This window comes from Neofelis nebulosa, chromosome 8, assembly GCF_028018385.1.
Source record: "Neofelis nebulosa isolate mNeoNeb1 chromosome 8, mNeoNeb1.pri, whole genome shotgun sequence".
Taxonomy (NCBI): domain Eukaryota; kingdom Metazoa; phylum Chordata; class Mammalia; order Carnivora; family Felidae; genus Neofelis; species Neofelis nebulosa.
The window spans coordinates 59,901,642-59,929,412 of NC_080789.1; the positions used below are offsets into that span (position 1 = coordinate 59,901,642).

At 49.8% G+C, this 27,771-nt stretch overlaps 5 protein-coding genes across 13 annotated transcripts in view; 3 read left to right on the top strand and 2 right to left on the bottom strand.

Moving 5' to 3' along the window:
- Positions 1-5,221: 5,221 nt before the first annotated feature.
- Positions 5,222-10,843, top strand: MMP19 (matrix metallopeptidase 19). Its single transcript, XM_058742443.1, has 9 exons — positions 5,222-5,457; positions 5,772-5,857; positions 6,766-6,896; positions 7,123-7,338; positions 7,824-8,069; positions 8,503-8,628; positions 9,226-9,390; positions 9,552-9,679; positions 9,859-10,843. Exons 1-9 carry the CDS (start codon positions 5,368-5,370, stop codon positions 10,312-10,314), a joined length of 1,644 nt encoding a protein of 547 aa, XP_058598426.1. The 5' UTR covers positions 5,222-5,367; the 3' UTR covers positions 10,315-10,843.
- Positions 10,844-11,042: 199 nt separating this feature from the next.
- LOC131519416 (transmembrane protein 198-like) lies at positions 11,043-15,528 on the bottom strand. Of its 4 annotated transcripts, none has more exons than XM_058742445.1 (5): positions 15,287-15,526; positions 14,022-14,281; positions 12,842-13,423; positions 12,267-12,427; positions 11,043-12,146 (listed from the first exon to the last, which is right to left on the bottom strand). In XM_058742445.1, exons 2-5 carry the CDS (start codon positions 14,194-14,196, stop codon positions 12,009-12,011), a joined length of 1,056 nt encoding a protein of 351 aa, XP_058598428.1. In that variant the 5' UTR covers positions 14,197-14,281; positions 15,287-15,526; the 3' UTR covers positions 11,043-12,008. The 4 variants fall into 4 exon arrangements, with proteins under 4 accessions (XP_058598428.1, XP_058598429.1, XP_058598430.1 ...); XM_058742446.1 differs by having other exon boundaries at positions 12,267-12,424; positions 15,287-15,522; XM_058742447.1 differs by lacking the exon at positions 14,022-14,281 and having other exon boundaries at positions 15,287-15,528.
- A 325-nt stretch (positions 15,529-15,853) lies between these two features.
- DNAJC14 (DnaJ heat shock protein family (Hsp40) member C14) lies at positions 15,854-23,880 on the top strand. 4 transcript variants are annotated; one of them, XM_058742439.1, is made up of 8 exons: positions 15,854-16,158; positions 16,346-16,861; positions 17,314-18,779; positions 21,289-21,395; positions 21,624-21,743; positions 22,356-22,516; positions 22,599-22,701; positions 22,902-23,880. In XM_058742439.1, exons 3-8 carry the CDS (start codon positions 17,370-17,372, stop codon positions 23,110-23,112), a joined length of 2,112 nt encoding a protein of 703 aa, XP_058598422.1. In that variant the 5' UTR covers positions 15,854-16,158; positions 16,346-16,861; positions 17,314-17,369; the 3' UTR covers positions 23,113-23,880. The 4 variants fall into 4 exon arrangements, with proteins under 4 accessions (XP_058598422.1, XP_058598423.1, XP_058598424.1 ...); XM_058742440.1 differs by having other exon boundaries at positions 16,713-16,861; XM_058742441.1 differs by lacking the exons at positions 15,854-16,158; positions 16,346-16,861 and adding an exon at positions 16,868-17,218.
- Positions 23,881-24,110: 230 nt separating this feature from the next.
- Positions 24,111-26,974, bottom strand: ORMDL2 (ORMDL sphingolipid biosynthesis regulator 2). Of its 2 annotated transcripts, none has more exons than XM_058742450.1 (4): positions 26,818-26,974; positions 25,727-25,901; positions 25,416-25,567; positions 24,111-24,594 (listed from the first exon to the last, which is right to left on the bottom strand). In XM_058742450.1, the coding sequence occupies exons 1-4, from the start codon at positions 26,949-26,951 to the stop codon at positions 24,459-24,461; spliced, it is 597 nt and encodes a 198-aa protein (XP_058598433.1). In that variant the 5' UTR covers positions 26,952-26,974; the 3' UTR covers positions 24,111-24,458. The 2 variants fall into 2 exon arrangements, with proteins under 2 accessions (XP_058598433.1, XP_058598434.1); XM_058742451.1 differs by having other exon boundaries at positions 25,727-26,228; positions 26,818-26,950.
- A 105-nt stretch (positions 26,975-27,079) lies between these two features.
- SARNP (SAP domain containing ribonucleoprotein) overlaps positions 27,080-27,771 on the top strand; it is a 56,615-nt gene continuing 55,923 nt past the window's right edge. For both annotated transcript variants that reach the window (XR_009265621.1, XM_058742449.1), the window contains exon 1: positions 27,080-27,268. Coding sequence is in view for 1 of the 2 variants with exons in the window: in XM_058742449.1 (XP_058598432.1) it covers positions 27,233-27,268 (36 nt within the window). In the remaining variant the exon portion in view is untranslated. The remainder of the gene's footprint in view (positions 27,269-27,771) is intronic.

Genomic DNA, 27,771 nt, shown 5'->3' on the forward strand with positions numbered 1-27,771 from the left:
AAATAGTCATTCCCAGAAGGAGCAAAAATCCTTTGTGATATCATCATTTCGTTATAATCCTAGATGCTGAAAGAACACTTAAGCTTTTTTTTCCCCTTTAATTTAGTCACTTCAAAAAGAAAAAGTAAACTTGAGGGGTGCCTGGACGGCTCATTTGGTTAAGTGTCTGAACCTTGATTTCGGTTCAGGTCATGATCTCACGGTTTGTGGGTTCTCACTAGCAGTGCAGACCCTGCTTGTGATTCTCTCTCTCTCCGCCCCTTCCCTGTTCATGGTTGCTCTTTCTCTCAAAATAAATAAATAAATAAATAAATAAACTTAAAAAGAAAAGTAAACTCTATACCCAATGTGGGGCTTGAATTCAGGACCCCAGGATCAATAGTGTATGCTCTATAGGGATGTCTGGGTGGCTCAGTCTGTTAAGTGTCTGACTTCGGCTCAGGTCATGATCTCACAGCTCATGAGTTCAAGCTCCGTGTTGAGCTCTGTTCTAACAGCTCAGATCCTAGAACCCGCTTCTGATTCTGTGTCTCTGTCTCTCTCTCTACCCCTCCCTTCCTCTTGTTCTGTCTCTCTCTCTCTCAAGGATAAATAAACATTTAAAAAAAAAAAAAAGAGTGTATGCTGTAGTGATTGAACTAGCCAGGTGCTCCCACTTAAGCTTTTTATTCCTCTACTCCCCTCCTTATTCTGGAGGCTAGCATTGATCCCTTCATGCATCCTTTTGGCACTGTCCTGGGTAATGGTATAACCAGCAGAAGCCTCCAGCAATCTCCAGGGGAGTGCTGTGGGATAATACTTTCTTCTGTGAATTGGGGTCAAGGAGCAGATCTTGGTCTCCCTCACAGGAACTAAAGAACTTAAGAATTTGGGTCTGATGTCCTCTCAGCTGAGCCAGTTCAGGCCAGTGCCCCAGTGGGTGCATGTTTGAAGAGCTATGGGTGGGTGGGAATGCCCACGATAGGGGAATGTTTGTAGGGTTCTGAGGAAGTCTGGAGAATCCTGGGAACAGAATGAGCTGGCCCAGGCCGTGAGCCATCTCCAAACCCCTCCCACTTCTCCTGTCACTAACCAGTTCCAGCTGTGCACGATCTAGCCCATTGCTTCCCATCTGGGTTCTAGGAACTCATGACTAATTAAAGGAGTGTGTGTTGGGGGGTGGGGGGAGGTCCTCTTAAAAACAGTGGTTTCCAGGGTAACAGCTTGGAAAACTCAATCCCATTCAGCCAGGGAAAGTTCCCTCTCTCCTGATTCCCTCTGGGCTCAGGGGAAACAGGCCAGAGGCTAACACCACATTTCTCTAAATCAAGAGCAGTATCTGTGCCCGTGAGTTATATCTTATGTTTTTCTCACCTCCAGTTTCCAGTTTCAGTTCCCAGACTTACCCTTATACCAGGATGTCCAGCCCTAGGAGCCACCCCATTCGGATAAGGGTAGCTGTCAGAGAGGGTGGGTGGTGGTTTACACATTGGCTTCTCTTGGATTTAGAGACTTCTGCAAACTTTTGCCCCATGGCCCCTGATCACTAGAAAATACTCTCAGAATCTAACCTACTTCCTCCTGCTACCGTTTCAAATATTTTAATTAATAATATTTCTATACAAACTCTTCCACCACAATTTGTGGGCAGAGAGGGAAACTAGTTTGCAGGAAGGGAACAAGCAAGCCAAAGAACTTGGGAGTTCTTTCTCTCAGACTCCTGTTCTCTTTTGGGGGCAGGCAGACCACATGTCCTAACCCTTTGCACACATCCCCATATCTCCCCCAGTGAGAGATGACAAATTCAGAGGCAAAAAGAGCTGGCCAGCCTGGCTCAGGGGGTGGGGGCTGGCGCAAGGGGTGGTCACCATGCCATTATGGGAAGAGTTAGTCATGCAATCCTTGACCAGATGCCCCACCTGCAGCTCCTGGCTCTGTAGGGGGGTTTTGTTTGGGTGTGTATAGAAACTCTTGGGAAGCTGCGCACACCATCATAGCTTGAGCCCGAGCCTCTGCTGCTTCCTGGCTGTGTGACCCGAAGTAACCTACTAGACACTCGGTTTCCTTTTCTGTAAGAAGGTGATAATACCAGCCTGGTTGTTGAGATTTAAACAAGGTAAATTATTTGGCAGCTTTTACTAGTTTACTCTATTCTCTCCTGGCTCCTTAGCATCTAGAATGTGGTTTCATTCCCCCGGGGCCTTCCAAGGCAGGCCAGAGTGAGCACCTACCTTTCATAATGATAATCATCTCACTAACATGCTGTCACACAGTCTTAAGCGTCTGCCCTGTTCTGTTTGTTTTTGTCTTTGTTTTCGTTTTTGTTTTTTACTTATGTGAGAGAGGAGAAAGTAGTCTCCTATCACATTCATCTCCTTTCTTTCATATCCTCCTGCCTGTGTCCTCCTCTCTCCCCACCACCCTCAGCTCCTGTTCCTCCTCCATTATTTTTACTATTTCTTACCACTTTTTCTTCCATCCCAGCCCCAGTCTCCAGGGGCGGAGTCTGGGCCGGCAGAGCTAGAGCTGAACCACAGAGTTTCAAGTAAATGAGTCAAAATGTTGCTAGTGACTCTCTTCTGGGTAGAAGCGCAGAATTTAGCGGTGGTTTTCGTGTTCTTCCTTGCTTATTTTGGTATTTTCCAAATTTACGACAACAGGCAAAGGATAGCTTTTGTTCAGAAAAAAGAGCAAAGACTTTAATCAGAAAGAAATTATAATACTCAATTGGACCATGTCCTGTTCTCAGAAAAAGAGGGAGTGAGGGGTGGAGGATGGAAAGCAGGAGAGAAGGGCAAGGTTGAGAAACAACCCTGCGGGGGGCTGAATGGGAGCTGGTTCCTAAACTCTGTCATTTCCTGGGGACATCAGCCTTGGTGATGGCTTCAGTCATGGCCTTTGTCACTCATCAGTCAGAAGCTCTCTGTTCTTCCTGGCCTGTCACTGGCCATTTGGGACTTAGTCAGCTGATTGTTACCCAGTTGAGGGTTGGATGGGTCAGGGGGATCAGTGTCATCAAAGGAAACAATATGACTCAGGCGTCTCCCCCACCTCAACCCTGGAGTGTGAAGTGTCCCCCTGTAGCCTGCCAGCCTTATAGCCTAGGGTGTGGGGAAGGGCTCAGAATTGGGATCCTACTGAGAACATGAGTTCAGTAACCCTTTCTCCCAGTCTTACCCCTACTTCCCTGCACAACATTGTATGATGCATAAGTAATAGTGGGGCCCCTAAAGTTTCCCCTAAACATTTAAAGAACAAAACTCTGAGGGGCGCCTGGGTGGCGCAGTCGGTTAAGCGTCCGACTTCAGCCAGGTCACGATCTCGCGGTCCGTGAGTTCGAGCCCCGCGTCGGGCTCTGGGCTGATGGCTCGGAGCCTGGAGCCTGTTTCCGATTCTGTGTCTCCCTCTCTCTCTGCCCCTCCCCCGTTCATGCTCTGTCTCTCTCTATCCAAAAATAAATAAAAAACGTTGAAAAAAAAAATTAAAAAAAAAAAAATAAATAAATAAAGAACAAAACTCTGAAAGTCATTAGTGTGGTGCATGGAAAGAGTATGGGTTATGGAGTCAGCAGAGGGATTTGAATATAGCCTAGATCAACTGGGAGCTCCGTGTCCTTAGTCAAGTTCCCTCTCTGGGTCTCCATTTTCTTTTACAAAAAAAATGTCCAAAAAAAAAAAAAAAGGCCAGAATAATTCCTCTGTCCTAGGAGGGTTGTGAGAATTAAATGAGATAATAGTTAAATCACCCAACACAAAGTAAGTGTTTTAAAATGTAAGTTTTTCAGGACCTGGGTGGCTCAGTCAGTTAAACATCCATCTTTGACTCAGGTCATGATCTCACGGTTCGTGGGTTTGATCCCCATGTTGGGCTTTGCCCTGATAGAGCCTGCTTTGGATTCTCTGTCTCCTTCTCTCTCTGCCCCCTGGTCCTTCTCACATAAGCGTGTGTTCTCTGTCTCTCAAAAATAAAAAATAAACTTTTTTCTTTCATAAATAAAATGTAAGTTTTTCACTTCTTCCTTAAATAGCACTCAAGACCCCCTCTAAACTCTGGCTCCCAACCACTCTCCCACCCCAGTTATTTGACAAAGATTCATTAAGCACCACCTGAAGCATTGAGCTGGCCTGAAGTAGGTACTAGGGAGTCAGTGGTGAATGAAGCAATCCAGACCCTGGAAAACCACTCAGTGAGCACAGTGGCTTTTCTCAGCTCTGCACTTTTACTCAAGGCCTGCACTGTCCGTGTCCCTTGGTACTGTTTTACTCCATCCAATTCTTAGCCAGGCTTCAAAGCCTGGTTTCTTGGTGAACCTCCCCACGGCCCCATGATCCTTAGGATGGGGCATCTCCTGCCTGGCATCCTGGTTCCCCTCATTTCGGGTACTTGGGTCAGCCTTGCCACAAGCTTCCACAAGCTTCCTGTGGGCAAGCTCTGGCCTTTTACTTCTTTGTACCCTTGTTAACCCCCACCCCCACCCTGACATTATGGGCTCATGAAATGCTTGAAATAATGACTTTTTGTTAAAGCAGACACAAGTAGGCTTCAAGAACATTTAAATTCTGGGGCGCCTGGGTGGCGCAGTCGGTTAAGCGTCCGACTTCAGCCAGGTCACGATCTCGCGGTCCGTGAGTTCGAGCCCCGCGTCAGGCTCTGGGCTGATGGCTCGGAGCCTGGAGCCTGTTTCCTATTCTGTGTCTCCCTCTCTCTCTGCCCCTCCCCCGTTCACGCTCTGTCTCTCTCTGTCCCAAAAATAAATAAAAAACGTTGAAAAAAAAATTTAATAAAAAAAAGAACATTTAAATTCCTAATTTGGTCTTGAGTACAAAGAAATTGAGACCTCATCTCTGATTCCTCCACCTGAAACCTGAGCACCTAAGCTGCTTCCTACCTCTTCACTTTTATTTTATGTTTTTCCTATCCTAGAGCAGACAGGGACCTATGAAGGTTGAAGATGAGGGGTTTGCTGCCCAGGGTTCCTGGGGCACAGGAATGTCCAACTCCAGGGGATAGCCATGGTCCCCATCCCTAGCTCTGCAGAGACTCTGCTTCTCATCCTGCCAGGATGCCCACCCCTGGGGCAGGGCAGTATGAAAAGTCTTCCCATCTCCAGCAGAGGACCCTGTGGGAATGGGCTGGGGGCCCTTCTTGATGGAAGCTCTGTGGCAGGGCAGGGGTTAATGGAGAATTGCAACATACCTCTGGGCTTAGTCACCTCCCACTGCCACTCCCCCCAATTCCCCTCCCGTTAAGTTTTGTAAAGAGGGCCAGAGACTGGAGAGTGGAAAGAACTGGAGGCAAGAGCCCCCCACCAAGCCCGACTCCCCAGGCTCCCAGAAATCTCAGGGCAGAGGACAAGGACAGCCTCTGGAGTTCCTGCCTAGTGGGACCATGAACTGGCAGTGGCTATGGCTGGGCTTCCTACTCCTTATGACAGTCTCAGGCCGGACCCTGGGGCCTTCAGGGAAGGAGGCAGCCGTGGTGAGTTCTCCACACCCCTCCCGGGGAAAGAGGGACCAAGGCCTAGGAAGGGATCGGGGTACTGCGCCACAGTCCCATCTAGGCCTCCATCCTGAACTTCAACGTGCCTCTCCCTTCCTTTACTTTATGATCTATTCTGGCCCATCTCCCACTCCTTGCCTTTGTTCTACCTGAGCCCCTTCCTGAAGGTGCCTCTCTCCTTTAATCCTTCCATGTCTGTCCTCCCCTATCCTTATGGATCTGTTGGATCACTGAGAAGCTTTACCCTAAGACTAACTCCCTTTTTATTCTGCTTACCCTGACCCCCATCATAGGATTACCTGTTGCAGTATGGATACCTACAGAAGCCTCTCGAAGGACCTGATGACTTCAAGCCAGAAGATATCATGGAGGCTCTGAGGTGAGAGGTCATAAGGCACATGCTGTAAAGGTTGAGGTTGCAAGGTCATCTTTCCTTCTTCTCATCTCTTCCTCTCCCCAGGCCCACTTCTGCCTGACCCAAATCCATGTCAGGGATCTAGGGAATAGGACACGCCACAGTTTGGGTGGTGGGGTGTGGAGTGAGATGGGGATCAAAGATGAGGAGCAGTCATTGGGTCTTCCTAAGCCCTAAGCATCGCTTTGGGGGCTCCATTCCACATCATATCCAATAAACTATTAGTGACATCCCACATGAAGTATGATTTGTATGTAAAGCTATGAGTTGGGTTGAATTGGAGTTGAGTTGTTGACATGATGTTGCTTTTTGTAGACTTTTAAGTCAGCATTTACTTATATTTTGAAGTTTTCTTTTTATATTTTGGATCTAACGGATAGTTTTTCTTTCTGCTTTCGGTTATGTTTACAGTCCCTTCAAAAACCACGATGCCTGACATGCCTATGGGATGAAATTGCCCCAGAGCAGGCTGGGCTGGGGGGGTGGTGGTTGTCTAGCCAGGAGGACAAGGCTGAGGGAGGACAGGCCCTCAGGTGGGATCAGAGGTGGGAGAGTCTCCAGGGCAGGGGGACGGGACACTTCCTCAGGAGAAGGTTAGAAATATAGGGGAAGAGGGCTACACCTGAGGGAAACCTAACACAAATAAGAGACGGAAGATGAGGAGATGAAGCTGGAGTATCGCTATTTCTGCAGAACTGGAGAGAAAGTCCTAGTTATGAGGACTGGATACTGGAGTGATCCCATCAGCTTCAGAGATTCTGTGCCATTCTCTGCTACCACTTTGGGCAGCAGGTGGCCAGAGAGCTTTCCCCAGCTTCCAGTCATTCCAGATTCCCCTGCTCTGCTGGGCCCATCATTCTTCCTCTTCTCAGAGCTTTTCAGGAAGCATCTGAGCTGCCAGTGTCAGGTCAGCTGGATGATGCCACAAGGGCCCGCATGAGGCAGCCCCGTTGTGGCCTGGAGGACCCCTTCAACCAGAAGACCCTTAAATACCTCCTGCTGGGTGAGGACTGAGACTGGGAAAGGGAGGGAAAGGAGGGGGTGGCATGGCTCTGGAGTACAGGTGACATTGGGACAGCTCAGTGTTGAATGGATGATCACCTGGTGATTACCTGATCATCACCTGCCTGGAGACATAGCTTTGCTGAATGAATGCCCAGACTCAGGGGATCTTTCTGGGGCTGGCAAGGGATCTGTGTTTCTAACCTATTTTCTGGTCTAATAACCAGGCCGCTGGAGAAAGAAGCACCTGACCTTCCGCATCTTGAACCTGCCTTCCACCCTCCCACCCCACACAGCCCGGGCAGCCCTGCTTCAAGCTTTCCAGTACTGGAGCAATGTGGCTCCCCTGACCTTCCGGGAGGTGCAGGCTGGCTGGGCTGACATCCGCCTCTCTTTCCATGGCCGCCAGAGCCCGTACTGCTCCAATTCCTTTGATGGGCCTGGTAGGTACCAGCTCTTGGCTCCCACATCACAGGCCTCGAGATTATCTCTGTCCCCTTGAGCTAGTGACTCTGGAACCTTAATGTTCAGTCTGCTGCCTATGTCCAACTGCACCCTACACTCTCTAACTACCTTCTAATATTCCTTTGGGGAGCAGTTGGTCACCTCCTTGGGGCCTTATCAAGCCTCCTCTTTGAAGCTTATGTCTTATTCCTTGGTCTAAGTTCCCCTTCTCAAGGCACATCTCAGAGAGGATTGGGCCAGAGAGAAGAGAGTGGTTGGGAGGTACAGAAACAGAGTGATGGGCATCCCAGAGAGAAGTGGGTGATGACAGGGGATCTGAAAGGTGAGAGAGAGAGAGGCATGCAGGAGACTGAAAGTAGATGGAATTTTAAGGGAATGGAGAAATTGGGGGTTATAACAGGCAGGGGATGCTCTAGCCTAGGAGACTCTGACCTCATTCCTGTTCACCCTTGCCTTTGTCCAGGGAGGGTCCTGGCCCATGCTGACATCCCAGAGCTGGGCAGTGTGCACTTTGATGAAGATGAACTCTGGACGGAGAGGACTTACCGGGGAGTGAACCTGCGCATCATTGCAGCCCACGAACTGGGCCATGCCCTGGGGCTTGGGCACTCCCGATATACACAGGCCCTCATGGCCCCTGTCTATGCTGGTTATCGGCCCCACTTCAAGCTGCACCCGGATGATGTGGCAGGGATTCAGGCTCTATATGGTTAGTCTTTTCCCCCAGTGATCATGAGGGTCAGTGTGACCAGCATCTCTTCAGGCTTATAGAGACAGGTCTAACCTCCATGGCAGGAAATGACTTGTCTTCTTCTCTTCCTCCTACCCAGTTATTCAGGCATCTTCATTTTCAGGAGCTGTTTTTATGACACTTCCATGTCTGATCTTCCTTCCAGGCCTCTCTCCCCTCTTGCCCTTTCTTGGGGATGAAGAATGAATATTCCAGCAAACTTCCTTCTCCCTTTCTGGTGCCTGTCAACACTATCAATTGATATCAATATGATCTTGCTTCCCATCAAGAGAAACACTCTAGGATTCCCTTTTCCCCTTTATACAGGGCCTCTGAGCCAAACTTACAGAAGAGTGGGGGGAGGTCAGTTGCTATGAGTTCTCTCCTTGAACAGCATCATGCTACCTTGCAGGGAAGAAGAGCCCAGAGACACAGGATGAGGAAGAAGAGGTGGAGCTCCCCACTGTACCACACGTGCCTACAGAACCCAGTCCCATGCCAGACCCCTGCAGTGGTGAACTGGATGCCGTGATGCTGGGTGAGGCCCTTCCCTTTCAGGCTATAGGTGGGCAGTGGCAGCAGCCCACTCACTTGAGACTTGGACAAATGGGAATGACATGGAACCTCAGCATGAGCAACAGGGGTTAGATACCCAGCAGAGGTTAGTGGCCATGGAAGGAGGCATGTGGCATGGGGAGGGAGGCTTCAGAGCCAAATTAAAGGTGGGTTAGGCAGGCATTTACCTCGGTTGCCTCCCTATAAGGGTCACTAAAACACATCTGGTAATCTAGCAAGATGGAGAAAACTATATTTACTGGAATGTCTATTAGAGAGCGTGTTATACATGCATGGAAGGACAACTTGGAAGCTATTGGAATGGAAGGTGAGGTCCCCAAAGGGGAACAGCTATCTGCAGGGCTTTTGTTTTATTGTTCAGAGCTAAACTGCTCTGAACAGCAAAGAGGCTGAACCCGGAGTCTTCCTTCTCTACCTTTAATCTTCTCTTTGAATTAACGTTGAGTGAATTTCTGAGGGACCAGCCTGTGGGATGAAGGCAGATTATCAGCTTGTCTGAGGTATCCACAAGTCTTTATCTGACCCATCTCTTTTTGGCTTGACACACTTTTGCTCTCAGGGCCCCGTGGGAAGACTTATGCCTTCAAGGGGAACTACGTGTGGACTGTGACAGATTCAGGGCTGGGTCCCTTGTTCCAAGTGTCTGCCCTTTGGGAGGGGCTCCCAGGAAACCTAGATGCTGCTGTCTACTCTCCTCGAACACAATGGATTCACTTCTTTAAGGGTAAAGGGACTGGTTTACAGTGTGTTACCTGAGGAGGGCCTACCATTAAAGAAGCCATAAAAGGGAGGGAGAGATGAGAAGTTCCTGAAGGGTGGAATGGGAGGACCGAAAGCTATCACCTGAAGACAGAGATGACTTGTTCTTTCCTTACATGCACTCAGGAGACAAGGTGTGGCGCTATATTAATTTCAAGATGTCTCCTGGCTTTCCCAAGAAGCTGAATAGGGTAGACCCCCACCTGGATGCAGCTCTCTATTGGCCTTTCAATAAAAAGGTGTTCCTCTTTAAGGTAAACAGTTCAAAGCAAGGGCAAACAGCTTCTTAGGAGGGGTGGGCTACCTCACACTGAGAAGCCAACTTGCTGTTGAGGGGAGATCATCTGCAGCTGCGGTGGGTTGGGGTTAGACCTCTGGGGATCCTTAAGCTCTCTCCTCATCCTCTTCTCTTCCCTACCCACCCCACACCTAGGGCTCCGGGTACTGGCAGTGGGACGAGCTGGCCCGAACTGACTTCAGCCACTACCCTAAACCAATCAAGGGATTGTTTACAGGAGTGCCAGACCAGCCCTCTGCTGCTATGGGTTGGCGGGATGGCCATGTCTACTTCTTCAAGGGTAAACAGTACTGGCGCCTCAACCAGCAGCTTCGAGTAGAGAAAGGCTATCCCAGAGATACCGCCCACAATTGGATGCACTGTCGTCCCCAGACCTCAGACAATACTCCATTGGGTGGGAACACCACTCCTTCAGGGACTGACAACTCAGCCATAGGAACAAACTTGGATCCCACTTCCTCAGCCATAGATACCACCCTGAACACAGCCCCCTCAGCCAGAGACCCAACCTTGGACATTACCCCCTCAGCCACAGTCTCCACCACCCTTTCATTCCCTGGTAATGTCACCCTCGCAGATGATAAGATGTGAAGCAAATGTCTGCTCACTAGGCAGGAGGGCTGCACCAGGGGCATGCCGTAGACCCCAGGCCTCTAACTCCTAGCCACCACTCCTCTGTGCTCTTTCCCTCCTGGGCAGTGACTCCCTAACTCTGGGTCAGCCTCTAGACATTTTTCCTCCATCCTAGATAGCACTTCCAGCTGTGTTATCTATTCTCTGGAAGACAGTGGTAGAAGGAAGGCACCACTCAGGCCCCTGGCTTACAGGCAGCAAAGCTGGGAAGCTAAATGCCTGGGTCCGGTTCTTCCTAGATAAAGTGCAAGGAAACAGCATGGCCAGTAAAATGAGCAAGGGCTTTGGAACACTTGAGAATCACATTTACTTGCTGATGACTTTGGACAAGTTAACTAACCTCACTGAGCCTCAGATTGCCCATCTGCAAAATAAGGTGGATACCAATCCTGCAGGGTTATTGCATTAAATGAAATACTATTTGTGAAGTATATGGCACAGTGTCTGGCACATTTGTGCTTAATAAAGGCTAACTCCATGTTCATTAGGGAGGACTGAACAGTTCTTCCTCTGGCTGTGTGTGTGTGTAGCTGTGTGTACCGTAGTCCAATCTGATAAGATCATATCAGACCTTTAGGGGACAGAGGACTTGTCAGTCTGGCTAACTGGGGATGCAAAAAAAAAAAAAAAAAAAAAAAAAAAAAGAAAAAGAAAAAAACAGCAACAGCAGAGGCTGGACTCCCTGGTTCAGTGTTCAATGCCATTTTATTCACGTGCTCCCATGTTCTTCTTCCCACCCATCCTAGCTTTGTTGCCCAGGGGAGGAATATATCTTCCTTCATGCTGTCTGGAGAACCAGGAAACAGACTTTGAGCGGGAGAATCAGAGGAGGGAGAGTTAGAATGGGTTAGTGGGTGGGACAAAGTTCTAGTTAAGGAGATTAGCATCACCTACAATGAGAAGCAGAGAAGGCACTTGTCTCCTGTGCAGCCTTGAAGACCAGGCTACTTTGGGCAAAAGGGCAAGACTCTGGCATGTGGGCCAATGCTTTCTCCTTGGGGCAAATAGCCAGCTTTTGGGGGAGGCAGGTGCTGTTCCATACATTGCCCCATCGTCTTCCCTACATTAAGGAGGGAAAAGGAAGCACCATGGAGGACAGTACTCCCAACTGAGGTAGGAGAAGGAGGCTTGAGCCTATGGGACTCAGGAGTAAAGGCTAACCAGGAAGCCAACTACCTTTTAATGAGAGAGGCCTAGGGATTAGGTGATCCTAGAGTTCCTCTGTGTCCTTCTCCCCATCAAAAAGCTATCAAGTGCTTTAGGGGGCTTCCTGATTTTCAATAGGTCCTAAAACAACAAAACTCCTTATTTTACCATTGTGAGGCACACCAAGGCAAGTATATAAAAGGCTATTTGGGTAAGGGCTCTCCTTGGTTTAAAGGGAATTAGAAAGTCAGTTACTTTAGGGACCAGGGCACCTCTTTTTGGAAGAGGTAGGTTCTCCTACTTCCATTCTTCTCCCCTCCCCACGAGATTCTCCTTTACCTGTCCCTGAAACATATCCCTACAGGGTTGGTCTGGGTTGGAGCACAGATTCTATCCCCAATCTGAGAGGTGGGGAAGTTTGTGTGTGTGTCCTGTGGGCTCAGGCCTTGCACATTTGGGTGTTCCCAGGCTCTTGCTGGGGTGGAAGCCTCAGTGGAGGTTTAGGCTCAGGTATGGGTGGAACCAGAAGGTGTGGTGAGGGGTACAGTGGAACCACAGTCAGAATCCAAGTCCAGGACGGTGTGGGGGGCTGTGGCCCGGGTGCCTGGTCCCAGTTGGCGCTCTCGAAGGCTCTGGAGATAACTCTGGAGAGGCACAGGGCAGAGAAGGCAGAAGGAAGGGCCTAGGTCAGAGCCCCCCTCCCACCCCGACCAGCCCTGAGTGCCCTCTGCCCCATCCCCAGGTGTGCCCCTCCCCTCACTCACAGGAGCCAGACTATCAGCAGGGCTCCGGCCGTTGTGGGGGAGCTGGCGCCGGTAACTGCCCTCACAGAGCCCCACCCCAGGGGATGTTCGGTGCCACTTGGCCTCTTGCTGGCGGATCCGAAGGAGTTGAAGATGCCTTCGCTGGTGGCTCAAGACCACTGCTTGGGAGGGGGCAATACAGACTCAGGCCTCTTTAGACCCTAAATCCCACCCCCAAACACACTCACCCTCGACAGAAACCCATTTGTTCTTCCTGTTCTGGGTCTCTCAAACCTCATCTTTCCCCTGGTTATTCTAAAAGAAACTCTTCTTTGGAATCCTCCTACACTTTCCTCCTGGACTTCCCTGAGATATTCCTTTCCTTCTGTAACGGTCCCCAGTAACTAACTCCTCCTTATTCCCTCTGACAATTTTTCCTCATTCTCACCCAGACCGTTGGTTCCTCCAACTCTAACTTTCTTTCGATGCCCTGCCCCATTCACCTTAGACACCTCCCCCCTCTTCCCTCCCATCAAGTCTGGGAACTGGGGACATGGGCACAGGTTAGCTGCTTCTGTACCATGGCACTAACTCACCATTGGCGTGGCCTCCATGTTCCTCATCCATGAGCTTCCACTGGGCCAGGGCCCCAAGGGCCCCCAGGGCTGGCCAGGTGCCCAGCAAGACCCAGCTATACCAGCAGAGAGGAGGCAAGGCTGGAAGTGCCTGCAAGCGTTGGCCCAGCCGACTGCCCAGTGCCAGCCCCTCTAGGAAGTAGTCAGCACAGGCCACCAGCACCGCAGCACCCAGCAGGGCCGTGCCCAGAACTGTGAATGGACGTGGCCACCGAAGCGTGAGCAGGGCTCCCAGCAGTGCCAGCCCCACCAGCCCCCCAGCTGGCACCCAGGCTGAAGGTGGTTGGTAGATGGGCTCTGTGCCCAGCAGGGCCCCGGCACCCAGGGTTAGGCCTAGCAGGAGACCAGTCAGGAAGAGCCCAACGCTGCGAACCAACATGGTGACCAGGCCACAGAGGAGTCCGATGCCCAGCGCAATGCCCGCGCTCACCTCCAGGCTCAGCTGTGTCTCTAGCACTCGCTCCTTGTGGCACAGCAGGAAGATCACCAGAGCTCCTGACAGCAGGCCCGAGAGAAACATTACTGCCTTGAAGCAGCGGTAGCCTGGGAAGGGAGGCAGGAGGCACTGAGAGACAGAAAGGGGGCATCTACAGGGATGACTCTGATGAATTACAAGGGAGAGGAGTGGCTAACGAGAAGCAGAAGACAGGAGCAGCAACCCAGGGACCACAAGGCAAGGGGTAAAAAGGGATCATCTCAGGGAGGGCAGGGACCCTTCAAAACCTGTGAGGGGTGGGAGGAAAAATTAGGAGGAAAGATGGACATGTTGAGGGAAATAACTATAGAAAAAAGGTTTAGTCCTTCCAGGGATGGCAGAAGGAATCAGCACAGGCTGATTCAGGTTATTGGGGAAGGGTTGAAGAATCATGGAGGATAATGTGGGAATGGAGTTTTGAGGTAGGAGGGAAGGGTGAAGCAAGTGATAGTTGCCAGGGGTCAGAGTCAGGGGGCATGGATGTGTGTGTGTGTGTGTGGGGGGGTGGACAAGAAGAGCTGGCAAGAGCAGCAGGGGCTACACTGAAGGTAGGCATCCCCTAATAGAGGACTAGAGGTGGCCTAGGAGCAAAGAAGAAAGTTCCCATCATCCTTGAGGATGAGAGTCTTGGGCAGCTGCCCCCCAGAATCCTGGCCCTGCCCTCACCGAAGCAGCAGTAGATGATTCCAAAGCAGCAGCAAAGAGCACACACCAGGGCGGGTGCCAGTTCAGGATTGTCCTGGGGTTCCAAGACACATCTTGGGTGTGGAGGCTCTGGGAGTTGTTGATTAAAGGGCCTGGGGTCAGAGGTCATGGCCAGGGGCAGCAAGGCTTCCTCCATGGCCGAAGAAAAGGTGATCACAGAGGGGAAGGTCAGTGTCAGCTCCTCTCATCCATCCATGAATGTCTTGAGGGGGTTGGGAAACCTGCAAGGGGGTAGGGGGCAGGAACTTAGGTGCCCATGAATCTTGAGGATTCTGTACCTCTGTCTTACGAAGAAAGGCCCATTTCAAGAGGGAGCATGGACTTGCTGGGGTAACTGAAAAAATCTACAGGAGTGGGTCAAGGGGAGCTGGCTGTCTCTTTACTAACCTCTGAAACAAGGACACTAAGTGAAACTTAAACTAAACTCTTATAAGGTAATGAGACTTTGTTCCCTAGCTTTCCAGGGTGGGAAGAGTCAGAAGTCCTAAGTGGGTGGAAGGAGGGGCCCAGGGGCATTAGTGGGACTGGGAACTGAAGGTTCAGCCGCCCGTTAGAGCTAAAAACAAAGCTTGCCCAATCTGCAGCTGGAACTCAAAACGACCCTACCGGACTGGGAAAGGTGGGGTTAATCCTGGGGGGAGGAGGAGAAACAGGAGAGAATGAGTCATAGTGGGGTCTCTGGACAGCTGCTCCAACCCCAGGGAAGGAAGACGTAAAAAGAAGCATATCAAAAAAGTTTGGGACAAGGAATCAGAGACAGTTCCCACACTTTGTCAAGGTTTTGAAGCCTCGGCTTCATAGGTAGATGGAGTTAAGTTGGGGGAAGGGGTATCCGGCCACAGTCCAATTCCCATGGTCCCTCTTGGACTAAGCAGGCACCTTGCCCGCAGACATCTCACATCCTGGTAGCCTCTTGCTCCTCCCCTCAGGACACTGGTGGGACTTTTCCTACCCGCCCCCCTTTCCCCAGGGGTGTCAGGGTTGCCAGTGGGGTTTGAATTCAGTTCCTGAAAGGAGAACACCAAGGAAGGGCTGGTTTTGGGAGCACTGTGGGAGTGGGGTAGGGTGGATGCAGGCACTTTCATCTGTTTTCTTTTGGACATCAAGGTCCTAACAGGCTGGAGGGTTGGCGTGGGGAATCCCTGGGGCTCCTCACCTCAATCCGCTTGGAAGTCTAGGGACCCTAAATAAGGAGAGGGTTGGGGAAGGGAGTGTTAACTACTCACCACCCTGCCAGGACTCAGGAGAGGAGGGGGTAGAAGTGCTTCCCTAACCCCCCTGCTGCATCCTTGCCCGGAGGTCCTAGGCGTCGGGGCGGCTGTCGGGCGTGGGCACCCCCAGGGCCACTCTGTTCGTTGCCCCCCTAAACTCTTGCAAGTCGTAGCCCAAGCCCTGAGAGCTAAATGCAATCAGCCTAGGGGGTGGAGGAAGGGGACAGGGTGTGTGTGTGAGGGTGGGGGAGTGGGGGTGACATCACGGGGCGGGCCCCTCCAACTCTTTTCCCTATGTGTGGGGGGACCCAGTTTGCCCACTGATCTAAGATGGGACCAGAGACCCTCGCAACCATAGCAGGGAAGGGTTTGGGGGCACCACACGAAGTTGAAGAAAATGTCTCTGAATACTTAGGCGATAACTCGACAATTAGAAGCTCTCAAAGCCCCAACGGGGGTCCCAGCGCCCCCCTAGTCCCGGCTTGGTTTCTTCCACTTCCCAGAGAATTGGAGTATTGTCTTCTGGAGAACCTGGTGGTCGAGACGGGGACCCGGGGAAGGGGCTTTTACAGGACTGGGGGCGCCGGCGAGGGGCTCATGGGCGGAAAAACTTGCGGAGCAAGACGGGGTCTGGAAGGGGACTAACGAGAGAGGCGTGTGCAGAGGAGGGGACCGACAGAGAGGGGACCCAAGCCTGGTCTGCGTGGGGGCGGGGGCGCGTGTCGACGTCGACCGAGAGCAGCTCGGTATGCAAATGAGACGCAAAGCAGCATGCAGATGAGTGCAGTGTTTTTTGGCACTCCGCTCGGGTCCTGAGCCCAGCGGAGCTACGTTCCTGGTCGCCTGGAACCGCTCCGTGACCGTGCCTGGGAGCTGCGTCCTGAGGGGTGGGTCTGGGCCGTGGGAGCTGTAGTTATACCGGGCAGTTCGCCAGCTGGGTCTGGCGCTGGGGAGGCCGAAGATTGCTGGGAAAGAAGGGGCAGTGCAGGGAGGCCAGGGTGGGGGCTAGCCCGGGGCGTCCTCCCCGCCGCTCCACCTCCGGATGATACAAAAGGTCCTCTGTCCTCGCTACAGGCAGCAGGGAAAGGATCGGGGCGGTGGCTCCTCTACGCTCCCTGGTTTTGTCTGCAAAGGAAACAGACTGTGGCTCGGTGGCTATCCTCTATCTCCCAGTCTCTACAAAGCCCAAGAATACAGCCAGAGGAACACTGAAAATTTGCCCCCAGTCCGCAGGCACAGCTGCAGCGCCCACCAGCGGTGCAGCCAGCGGGGATAGGACTCCAGCACTCGGAGGGCGGCAGCAGAGAGCCCTTTAAGGGGAGGGGCCAGTTTTCCCTAGGACCGCCTCCTCCGATTTGACTCAGCGCTTGCTGGACTGGCTCGCGCCTCCGCCAACCGCTTTTTCGTTTCCTTCCCGTCTCTTCCCTGGTGACCCCGGAAGTGGAAGTAACCGTAGGTCGGTGGCCACGGCTGGGACGGAAGGCGGAAGCTGAGCGTGAGCGGGAGGCGGAGCCGGGGGAGCTGCTCTCGTAGCTCCCCCTGGCCCTAGGCCCAGCTGCTGGAGGGGGAGGAGTTACCGCCGCTCTTCCGGTACGTTACCTTTACCCCCTCTACCCAGCCCAAGGGTTTCCTCAGCTGTCTTTCTCAGCTGCAACCCTAAGCTCGGTCCCCCAGGTTTTTCTTAAGAGCCGCGAGGTCCCCACCCTTTCGGGCAGCCTGCGGCACCCCTTTCCGGTCGTCTTTCCCTTTTTCCCCCACGAGTAACCCTAGGACCACACCCTTTACGGTACCTCCCTCTTTCCCAAATTTTGGTTTGTAGCTTTCTGGGGGAAGAAGAAAAACTAAGGGGATTTGGAGGAGGGGAGGGAGCATGGTTGTGGTTAATGGAGTATTTGCTTATTGCTGGGGACAACGAACGCTCCAGAAGAATCTGAGAAAACAAGGGAGGTGGGTGCATTAACTGTATCCCCAATTTAAGATTATTTAGCCCCTCTCTTTGTGTCCTATACTTGATCATCCCCACCTTAATACCTTTGTTACAGGCCTCAGAACTTACCATGATGGCTGTGACCTAAAATCCTCAGGAAGCCCCGGGGTCATGGCCCAGAAGCACCCCGGAGAAAGAGGGTTGTGTGGAGCCCACCACAGTGGTGGCGCCTCCCTCAGGACTTTAGGATCCTCTGTGGACCCTGAAATACTTTCATTCTCAGGACTCAGGGACTCAGCGAGGCCTGCTTCTAATGGTACCCGCTGCCTCACAGAGCACTCTAGTCCTAAGTACACACAGCCCCCAAACCCAGCCCACTGGTCGGATCCAAGCCATGGCCCCCCAAGGGGTCCAGGACCCCCTAGGGATGGAGAGGACCCTGATCAGAGTGAGGCATCTTCAGAAGAAGAGTCAGGAGTGGACCAGGAACTCTCAAGAGAGAATGAGGCTGGGTACCAGGAGGATGGGAACCCTTCTTTTCTTTCCATTCCATCTGCTTGCAACTGCCAGGGAACCCCTGGAATCCCTGAAGGGCCTTACTCTGAGGGAGGAGATAGCTCTTCTAGCAACTTTTGCCACCATTGTACCTCTCCAGTTTTGGGGGAAGATGAAGAGTTGGAAGAGGAATATGATGATGAGGAAACTCTTAAGTTCCCCAGTGATTTTTCACGTGTGCCCAGTGGAAAGAAACCACCCCGGAGACAGCGGCACCGCATTCCAGCCAAGGAGGATACTCGGGAAGGTGGACGCAGAGATCCCAGGTCCCCTGGCCGACATAGGCTGGGCCGGAAACGAAGTCAAGCAGATAAGCGCAGAGGCCTGGGATTATGGGGAGCAGAGGAACTGTGTCAGCTTGGACAGGCAGGCTTCTGGTGGCTGATTGAACTGCTGGTATTGGTGGGAGAGTATGTGGAAACTTGTGGCCATCTCATCTATGCATGCAGGCAGCTGAAAGGCAGTGATCTGGACCTTTTTCGAGTCTGGGTGGGAGTCTGGGCAGGGCGGCTGCGGGGCTGGGCCCAGGTGATGTTCCAATTTATGAGCCAAGGATGTTGCTATGGGGCAGGGCTATTAACCCGTTTTCTTAGGCTACTGGGTGCTTTGCTCCTCTTGGCTCTGGCCCTCTTGTTGGGCTGTCTACAGTTGGGCTGGCGGTTTCTGGTGGGACTGGGTGACAGGTTAGGCTGGAGGGGTAAAGCCACTTGGCTCTTTTCTTGGCTGGATTTTCCCACCCTGCAGCGTTGCCTGATTCTGCTGAGAGATAGCAGGCCATGGCAACAGTTGGTAAAAATGTTTCAGTGGGGTTGGCTGGAGTTGCCTTGGGTCAAGCCAAGGACTGACAGGCAGGGGAATGCACCTATAGCTGGTGGTCGCTACTGCCAGCCTGAAGAAGAAGTGGCTCGACTCTTGACCATGGCTGGGGTTCCTGAGGATGAGTTAAACCCTTTCCATGTGTTGGGGGTTGAAGCCACAGCATCAGATACTGAACTGAAGAAGGCCTATAGGCAGCTGGCAGTGATGGTGAGTATTCTTCCCTTCTGTTTCCTTTTCCTCTTTTGTTAAATTTTATTTTCTATTCCAATTTTAGGGAGAGTAGAATAAAGAGAAGGCAGAGTAAAAAGTCAACTTGAAGCTGGAGTAACTTTAATTCTTAGGAAACAGTCATAAAGACTTTTTCCCCTTCACTATGGGATCTGACTTTCCCTTCATTTTAAGTTTATTGTCATGAGATTCTTAATAAAAAGAAATGAACCTAGTGGTTCAATGTTGGACCACTCACCCTGGAATTTCCAGGTGAAGTCCCTCTAACTAGGGTGGAGAAAAGGCCTAGTCAGATAGCCTGTCAATTCCTCTACCTTGAACAAAAGAGGGTTTTTTGAACATGGGGAAATCCAGCTATCTGTCCCAGAGAGGCAAATGTGGACCTAGAGTGGGAAAGTTCAGGAAATGCATGTGATTATTCCAGGACCAGGTGAAAGGAAACGTATTTCAGGACCAGCGATATAGAGTGGGAAAAGGAAAGAGAACAGAGCATAAACCATAGAGAGGCGTGTGCATATGTATGTCATACGTGAAGATACAGTTGTATGTTTTTTTTAAATTATTTTTTAATGTTTATTTAGAGTGTGAGCAGGGGAGGGGCAGAGAGAGAGGGGGAGAGCGAATCCCAAGCAGGCTCCACACTGCCAGTACAGAGCCCAATGCGAGGCTTGATCTCACTAACTGTGAGATCATGTGACCTGAACTGAAACCAAGAGTCTGATGCTTAATTGACTGAGCGAGCCTTAAGTAATCTTTACACCCAACTTGGGGCTTGAACCCACAACCCTGGGATCAAGAGTCACAATTGCCTTAATGACTGAGCTGGCCAGGCACCCCAAGATAGGGTTGCTTTTGTTGATAAGGGGGCGTGGTACAGATGGCAGTTGTGATGCCCCATATGCTTCAGGGAAATGGTTTAACACGAGCATGCAATCAAATTGCTATTAGTAGATATTAGGTAATTATTTTTAGATGTGATGATTATTGCTATTTTCTGTAAGTTAAACTATATTATGAATATTAAGTAATGTGTGTAAATTCCATTGGGGGCCTATTTGAGTGTATGGAACTGGACTGGTAAAAAATCATGGTGTGTAAATTACCTCAATGATTGCATGACACCAAATAGGAATGAGTAACCAAGGTGTCCATTAACTATTCAAGACACAGTAATATACCAGGTGTGTAACTTAGCAGAGGACTAAATTAGTTTGGTGGGAAATTGATGCCCCTTAGTGGATAGACGGGGCCATATTCTTAAGAGTGGGGAACAACAGCTTACACTCAGTTCGATACTAGTAGTAGAGCTCTTTTCTCCCTTTCATGTCTTTCTTTTTTTTTAAGTTTATTTTTATTTTTTGAGGGAGAGAGCACACACAAGCGGGAGAGGGGCAGAGAGAGAATCCTAAGCAGGCTCATGGGGCTGGATCCCATGACAACGAGATCATGACCTGAGCCAAAACCAAGAGTTGGCCGCTCAACCAAACCCAAACCAACCCAACCCAACCCACTGAGCCACCCAGGTGCCCCTCACTTTCATGTCTTTTAGCAGATAATCCTCTCTTGGGAAATATTGTCACAAAATTTTTCATTTTCAACTTGCTTTCTTGGAGTAGAGATGGAGTTAAGTCCCCCAATCTTCAACACACCTGTAACACATGTAAGAATTCTTCCTTGTTCTGGGCCAGTGTCTGTGGGCTTCTTTTACGGAACCTCTCACTGCCCTTATGAGGCCCCAGAGTGACCATGACTAAAAGGCTGTTCTCTAAGCTTGGATATGTGGGAGATTTAGCAGCATTCTATTTATTTGGCATCATCAGGAGACTAGCTTTATTCTGTGCTTTTGGAAAATAAGGGTGGGAACAATCAAGAAGCTGTAGGAAGTAAGGATACTATTTGTCCTAGAGAAAAGGTTGAAAAGTGGGTAAAAGGCCTGTGAGGATCACAATATGCTATATTTCATTTCTGGGACAGAAAGGCAAACTGTTGTAGGAAGTATATATGAGAATTTTCTAGTTAAAAAAGAATGAGTTTGAGGATATAATATCCTTGGAATTCTTTATGATTGATGATAAAGCTAAAATGTGAGGGCTTAGTATATGTATACCAGGTAGCGTATACATCCCTGTTTGCCTGGGATTGAGGGTTTCCTGAGACATGAACTTTCAGTGCTAAAATTGGGACAATCCCAAGCACACTGAGATGGTGGATCACCCTAATGCCAAATTCTGTACTATGTACATCATGTGTATTCTCATTCGATACTTCCAATAATCCGTGATAGATACAATATTCTAGGTCATATAGCTAATAGTGACAGACCTGGGTCTTGATCCTATAACTATTTGCAGAGCTAGAGCAATTACTTATCTAGGTGTATTGACTCTCCAAAAGGGTAGTCAAAGAGAACACTTTGATAAGAGGTTATTTTGACCTAAGATGGGGAGAGAGTTGGAATGGATTTGTGAGGAAATCTTTGTCTTGGTAGGTTCATCCTGACAAAAATCATCATCCCCGGGCCGAGGAGGCCTTCAAGGTTTTGCGGGCAGCTTGGGACATTGTCAGCAATCCTGAAAGGCGGAAGGAATATGAGATGTAAGTGGGAAATAGGAAATTGTAAGTGGAAAATAGGAAAGTGGGGTAAATGAGTTATCTTCAGTAGTAGAGGTCCCTGGACTTGTGGCTGGAGGAGGCTCTCTGAGGTGGAGGGAATTGGGGTTGCTTATCTTTCTAGCTGGCCAGGAGCCTCAAGAGGCTAAAATATTCATCTCCCTTTGTCCCTTGCTCAATACCCTCTCATTTACAAAGGCTTTCTTCTCTTAGGAAACGAATGGCAGAGAATGAACTGAGCCGGTCGGTGAATGAGTTTCTGTCCAAGCTGCAGGATGACCTCAAAGAGGCAATGAACACTATGATGTGCAGCCGATGCCAGGGAAAGCATAGGTATGAAATAGGACAGGAATGGGACAGCCACAACTTAGGGATTGGGTAGCCAAAGACCTCCTTGTATTTCTGGTAGTTGGGGGATATAGATGATGAGTAAAAAGACCCTGAGGTTTCTGCTTTTGCCATCATATCAAGAGATTGGGGATTTGAATTAGCAATAAAAAAAAAAGTAGTTATTTTTAGATTTAATATAGAAGGCTGAGGGTAAGGGTGTTTGTAGGCATATGTAACAACTGAGTGGAGATAATTTTAGATCTTTCAGCCATCTTTGTTAATAACGATGATATTAGGGGTGCCTGGGTGGCTCAGTCGGTTGAGCGTCTGACTTCGGCTCAGGTCATGATCTCACAGTTTGTGGGTTCGAGTCCTGCGTCGGGCTCTGTGCTGACAGCTGAGAGCCTGGAGCCTGCTTCGGATTCTGTGTCTCCCTCTCTCTGCCCCTAATCCACCCGCATTCTGTCTCTGTCTTTCAAAAACAAACAACAACAAAAAAAGATATTATACACTTGATCTTAGCCAAAAGGCTGAGAAGTGATCATAATGATGATACTATAGCAACACCGTAGGCTTGACAAATTAAGGAATTTTTGTTGTTGTGTTGGGTTGTAGGAGGTTTGAAATGGACCGGGAACCTAAAAGTGCCAGATACTGTGCTGAGTGTAATAGACTGCATCCTGCTGAGGAAGGAGACTTTTGGGCAGAGTCAAGCATGTTGGGCCTCAAGATCACCTATTTTGCGCTAATGGATGGAAAGGTGTATGACATCACAGGTATACTTCTGTTCTCTAGAAATATGGGCTTATGTACGCTCAAAACTATAATGTTTTGGCTAATTACTTCTCATGCTTGCAGAGTGGGCTGGATGCCAGCGTGTGGGAATCTCCCCAGATACTCATAGAGTCCCCTATCACATCTCATTTGGTTCTCGGATTCCAGGCACCAGTGGGCGGCAGAGGTAAGTGTTATTTCTTTCAACAATCTACCTGCTATTCTAGTTCTGAGTATGATTTCAGACGACATGCCGTTTAGGACACCTAGATGTCTCACCTTTAAGAAGTCTGGCAACTGACTTAGTATGTCTTTAACTTAGGTATAAACAGGTAACAATATAACTCAGTATTTCTTGCCTCGTTATGTTTTCTATTGTCCCTTCAGAGCAGCCCCAGAAGCCCCTCCTGCAGACCTTCAGGATTTCTTGAGCCGGATCTTTCAAGTACCCCCAGGCCAGATGTCCAATGGGAACTTCTTTGCAGCTCCTCAGCCTGGCCCTGGGGCCACTGCAGCCTCTAAGCCCAACAGCACAGTACCCAAGGGAGAAGCCAAACCGAAGCGGCGGAAGAAAGTGAGGAGGCCCTTCCAACGATGACACCCCTTCTCTTCTTTCCTCAGATCAATGTCAGGGAGTCAAAAGGGCTGTGTATAGCACAGGATGGAGTTTTGATTTGTTTATTTTTAAATACTGAAAAAAGGGAAAATTTTAAGTTCAAATTGTTCACTCAGTACCTGTAGGAAGCCCCAGAACCACTCTCCCTCCTCCACCAGCACCTAGGAACTGAAACTTGTCTTTAGACAATACCAAAGAAATAGGGGGTGGCTAGAGCAAAGAACCTAGAGCCTGGATCTGGGCTGGACAGTATCTCCCATGGTAGCATGGGAACTGGGTATTTCCCTGGGGTCTGTATGCCTTTGTCTTTTGCTTCTAGAGCAGATGACACTTCCCCCCCTCTTTTAAAACTGTAAGTCTATTTGATTTCCTGACCCATTTCATGAGGGAGCCCCCTCCTTTACCCCAACATACTAGTTAAAAGACAGAACAAGAAAGCATGTAGCCCTAATTATAGGAGATTATACATAGAATTCAAAGAGTGGGAACTCTACATTTTTCCTGACATTCACCTTGTGGGTAATCACCCAACTTCATGCTTGTTGCTGCAGGGATGGCCAAAACTGATAATTTTTAAAAAGCAGACTCATGCCCTCTGCCCTTGGGTGAGAGGGAAGGAAAAAGGGGCTCCCAGCAGCCCCTTTATGATCCAAGGGTTTGTATTTTTTTAAGTTTGTTCATATTTGTATGTACATATCTATTTAAAGCCAGGGGATTATCTTTCTATAAATATATAACTGGCAACCTGTATCTTCCCTTTCTTCTTTGCCCATATAGTGGAGCCCTTTTTCTCACTTGAGAATCCTTTTCCTACTCTTAGCTGAGAGTGAAGGGCATCTCCTACTGGACCAAGGGAGAGGGGAATAAAAAAAAAAAAAAAAACCTTAGAGAAGTTTTATACAGAAAGTTACTATCGTTTCTTCCCCAGTCCTATGAGGACATCTCCCAACCCTTCATGCTGACCGAACTGTAGTCATATCTGAAAAAAAATTATCTTTATTATAAGGAAAATACACAGTAAAACAAAGCTGGAAGGTAGTGGGAGTGGAAGATCTAGAAAAACTTAAATCACCAAACAAGCTGCCCAAACTTGGCTTCCTTCTGTGGAAAAAAGAGTGATTTGGCCCTTATCTTTCCCGCCTTTCCTGATTTAAAGAAACCTGCTGTTAGCAGGGCTGGGCCCAGGGAGGCCCATTTTCCTATCTGTTCTCTTCCTGGGAGTTTGGGAAAGGTGGTATAGTTCTCAGGCTTTCAAGATACAGAAGACAGTATGGAGAAGGAAAGGATGTTACAGCCCTTTGGTCCAGTGTCATCCCCAGCCCCATCCTTCAGTATTTGTTGATGCCAAAGAGACGAACCCCATGGAATTGGGGTAACTTAGGCAGCAGTACACTGAGCAATGAGGCTGTATTGATGAGGAAGTGAGCAGCATCATACTTGGTGTAGAAGCTGGCGAGGAGGTAGCTGTGGAGAGAAGAAATGGGTTGAATGAAGCTGGCCTTCCCTATCCGTATTTATGCCTTTCCAGTGACTTTCTCTTCTATTTTAAATGACCAGTTTTATTGCATGTAGTCCTAGAATATCTGAAAATATTCCGGTCACTTTAACAGTGTTTACTTTGGGGTTGGGGAGATAATCAGATGACACCTTTAACTGGAGATTAAGTTAGAGTGTTTTTTAATTGTTAATGACATGTGGCAAATGACAGCTGAAGCCTATATGTCAGAGTCCCTTTGTTTCCATTCCCAACAGTTTTCACAGATTTATATAATCTCTGCTTTATTCATTCACTTCCTCTGGAAGTGTAACACCATTTGGTTTTACTTGGCATTTTCTTAGTCCTTTCTCCATTCCCCTACCACCAAAGGGACAGCAAAGAAAATCTATTTACTGTCTTCCATTTCTTTATTGCTCTTCCTAGATTTAGATCATACCTTATCTTCAAAGTGTTTAAGTGCGTAGTCTGCTTTTTTATTATTTATTTAAAAAAAAATTTTTTTTTCAACGTTTTTTATTTTTATTTTTGGGACAGAGAGAGACATAGCATGAACGGGGGAGGGCCAGAGAGAGGGAGACACAGAATCGGAAACAGGCTCCAGGCTCTGAGCCATCAGCCCAGAGCCTGACGCGGGGCTCGAACTCACGGACCGCGAGATCGTGACCTGGCTGAAGTCGGACGCTTAACCGACTGCGCCACCCAGGCGCCCCACTGCTTTTTTAAAACTTCCCTGTGGGTGTTTGTACTTGGCACTTGGAGCATTTCCCACCTCTCCCCCTGGACTCACAGTACAATAGGAGAGATGCTGAGGAATTTGCGGGAAGAGGTAAATTGGAGCCCGTAGTCCATCTGTTCCCAGTGTGTCAGTAGCCGAGCCTTTCCTTGGTCAGGGGTCTCAAAGGGTGTCCCTTTCACAGTATGTAAGAAGACATACATAGCCTGGGAAGAGGGATGGGGGCAGTGTGAGGAGGCAGAAAATGGTCCTTCAGCCCAAGAATGACACTGAGATCCCCAAAGGAAGACATACATCCCCAAATAATTGGTGCTTTTGGTTGGGAAAAGCCTGGGTTAGGTATAATGGTGTGGTTTAGTGCTCACCAAGTTATGGATGACGTTGGTCAGGGTCCAGACAACAGGAATGCTGAAGAAGGGGATGCTGAGTAGAACCACATGCAGCAGTCCTACCAAGATGATGTAGGCCAGCCAGATGCCCCGGCTATTCATCACTCGAGTGTTGGGGTTCACTTCACTGTGTGCCACCCCTACATTCATCCTACCACAGTGGGGGATCAGGCAGGAGTCCTACTCAATTTCCTCTCCACCTCTTTGAGTTTGTTCCCCCAAGTTGTCTCCTGTATAGTCCAAATCCCCTGACCTCTATTGGGAATGAAGGAACTTCCCCCACTGCGCACAAAGGAAAAACTGAAGACTTAGGGAAGAAAACTTGAAAGACGAGACGGGTCCTCTCTACTCTTCAAGACATTAATAGTAATCTTTACTCCGATCCTTGCACTTCAACCATAACTTGAAGGGGCACGCCTAGGCTTGGGCAGGGACTTCAAGCAGCAAGGGAAACAGGTATCTCACTTTCCTGAAGAAGCTTATAAGAAATCAGAGAGAGGTTACATGCACCAGAATTTCATTAGAAGGTCATGGGAAACAAGGAGCCACTGAGAAACGTTGTGGTAATAAAACTTCTAACTCCCACCTTTTCCTCTGGGGCTTGCCCGTCCTGTCTCTCCTCCCCTTGGCATGTGAGCAGGCAGCATCCCAATTCCTTCTTTCAAGCGTCGGGCGCTGCCAAGTATTTACCCGTGGCTTTTGGATTGAGCTACGAAGGGACCTGCGCTCAGCATCCTGAGAGATGGAGCCCTTTCCCCGAGTCCAGGGGCGACTCTGAACGTCTGAACCTGGCTCCTTGAAGTCGTGCTAACTCTAAACTTGAGGTCTGTTTGGGAAGCAGATCTCGTCCCTCCCCCTTAAATTCCTCACACCCTGGTATGAAACCACCCCAAGCTCCTCCCAGCTTCCCTCTCTCGTTTGTCGTTCATTGGCTGTTCTCAAGGCTCTCTTCAGAGCTCCTCTCCCGGTATTTAACTCGCCGCTGCTCTGTCTCCCTCCTCCCCCCCACCTTTCGGCCCTCACCAGTTTTCCTCAGCACCCCTTTCCTGTCGGCCGGCCGCCCCTACCTGCTGGCTTCAGAAGCCCGTGGGGCTCGAGGCGCGGCGATCGCTTCCACACCTGCGGTCTCCAGGAAGCAGCCGCCCTCGCCCATCTGCGCTCTTTCTATTGGTGGAACAGAATCAGCGCTGCCACCACCCATTGGTTGGCAGTTTGCAATGGAGCCGCGCAATTGGTCTCCATTTCCGCCGGTCGGGAAGTGCGGAACCCGCCCCTCTCCCTGTCCCACCTTTTGAGAGAGGTGGGGAAAGCTGCCTGGAAGAGCGAGAGCGACGTCAGCTGTTGACTAATGGGAAGAGCTGATAGTGTGAGGTGGGAGTAAGAGTGGCAGCGATTGGTCGGCCGTGGTTGTCTGCGCCTAGGCGGGAGCTCCTGGAAGCCGAGGCTGCGGGTGGGGGCCTGGTGGACTGGAGGGGTAACAAGATGGCGTCGGAGACGGTGGAGCTCCATAAGCTGAAGGTACCGTGAGGCGGGGAAGGGCTGAGTTGGATTTTGCTGGGACTGAATTCTGCTGGGTGGCTTGCGCCTTTTCCTACGTGTTCACCTTGCAGGCTTTTCCACTTCGTTTTCTGGCTCCCGCCGTAGTTCTTTTCTTTTGTGCCTCCCTACGTCCCCGCTACGCCTTCCCCAATTTTCCATTTCTCCGCATGGTTTTACGGTATCTTTGTTGTTTTGACTCTTTCTTCATCGTTGTCTCATCTGTCTCACTTCCCCACCGGGTGTGCAAGTGCTTTCAACCTGTTATACCCCCTTCTCGTTTCTCGTCAGAGCTGCATTACGTCAATGGTCCCCTCCTCTTTGCCCCGTGCTGGAGCCAGGACCCCTATCTCTTCCTTGGATTGATGCTTCCCAGTCTGTTGTCCAGAGCCGCGATTGCGGTTAGCAGATGGCACCTTTGTGTTTTCCACCCATCCAGGTCTCAGACAGGAGCCAAAAAATGCTTCCACTCCTTTTTTTTTTTT

What these genes read in the sequence shown, in the direction of transcription:
- LOC131519416 (XM_058742445.1), bottom strand. Translation starts at nt 14,196, where the DNA reads ATGGAGGAAGCCTTGCTGCCCCTGGCCATGACCTCTGACCCCAGGCCC. An exon ending in ACATGGAGGCCACGCCAATG is followed by an intron (nt 12,428 to 12,841) that starts GTGAGTTAGTGC and finishes CCCCCTCCCAAG; the next exon opens with CAGTGGTCTTGAGCCACCAG. An exon ending in CTGCTGATAGTCTGGCTCCT is followed by an intron (nt 12,147 to 12,266) that starts GTGAGTGAGGGG and finishes GTGCCTCTCCAG; the next exon opens with AGTTATCTCCAGAGCCTTCG.
- MMP19 (XM_058742443.1), top strand. Translation starts at nt 5,368, where the DNA reads ATGAACTGGCAGTGGCTATGGCTGGGCTTCCTACTCCTTATGACAGTC. An exon ending in CAGGGAAGGAGGCAGCCGTG is followed by an intron (nt 5,458 to 5,771) that starts GTGAGTTCTCCA and finishes CCCCCATCATAG; the next exon opens with GATTACCTGTTGCAGTATGG. An exon ending in CCTTAAATACCTCCTGCTGG is followed by an intron (nt 6,897 to 7,122) that starts GTGAGGACTGAG and finishes TCTAATAACCAG; the next exon opens with GCCGCTGGAGAAAGAAGCAC.
- DNAJC14 (XM_058742439.1), top strand. Translation starts at nt 17,370, where the DNA reads ATGGCCCAGAAGCACCCCGGAGAAAGAGGGTTGTGTGGAGCCCACCAC. An exon ending in ATAGGCAGCTGGCAGTGATG is followed by an intron (nt 18,780 to 21,288) that starts GTGAGTATTCTT and finishes TTGTCTTGGTAG; the next exon opens with GTTCATCCTGACAAAAATCA. An exon ending in CGATGCCAGGGAAAGCATAG is followed by an intron (nt 21,744 to 22,355) that starts GTATGAAATAGG and finishes GTTGGGTTGTAG; the next exon opens with GAGGTTTGAAATGGACCGGG.
- ORMDL2 (XM_058742450.1), bottom strand. Translation starts at nt 26,951, where the DNA reads ATGGGTGGTGGCAGCGCTGATTCTGTTCCACCAATAGAAAGAGCGCAG. An exon ending in CGGGCTTCTGAAGCCAGCAG is followed by an intron (nt 25,902 to 26,817) that starts GTAGGGGCGGCC and finishes CCACTGTGGTAG; the next exon opens with GATGAATGTAGGGGTGGCAC. An exon ending in CCAACGTCATCCATAACTTG is followed by an intron (nt 25,568 to 25,726) that starts GTGAGCACTAAA and finishes CCCTCTTCCCAG; the next exon opens with GCTATGTATGTCTTCTTACA.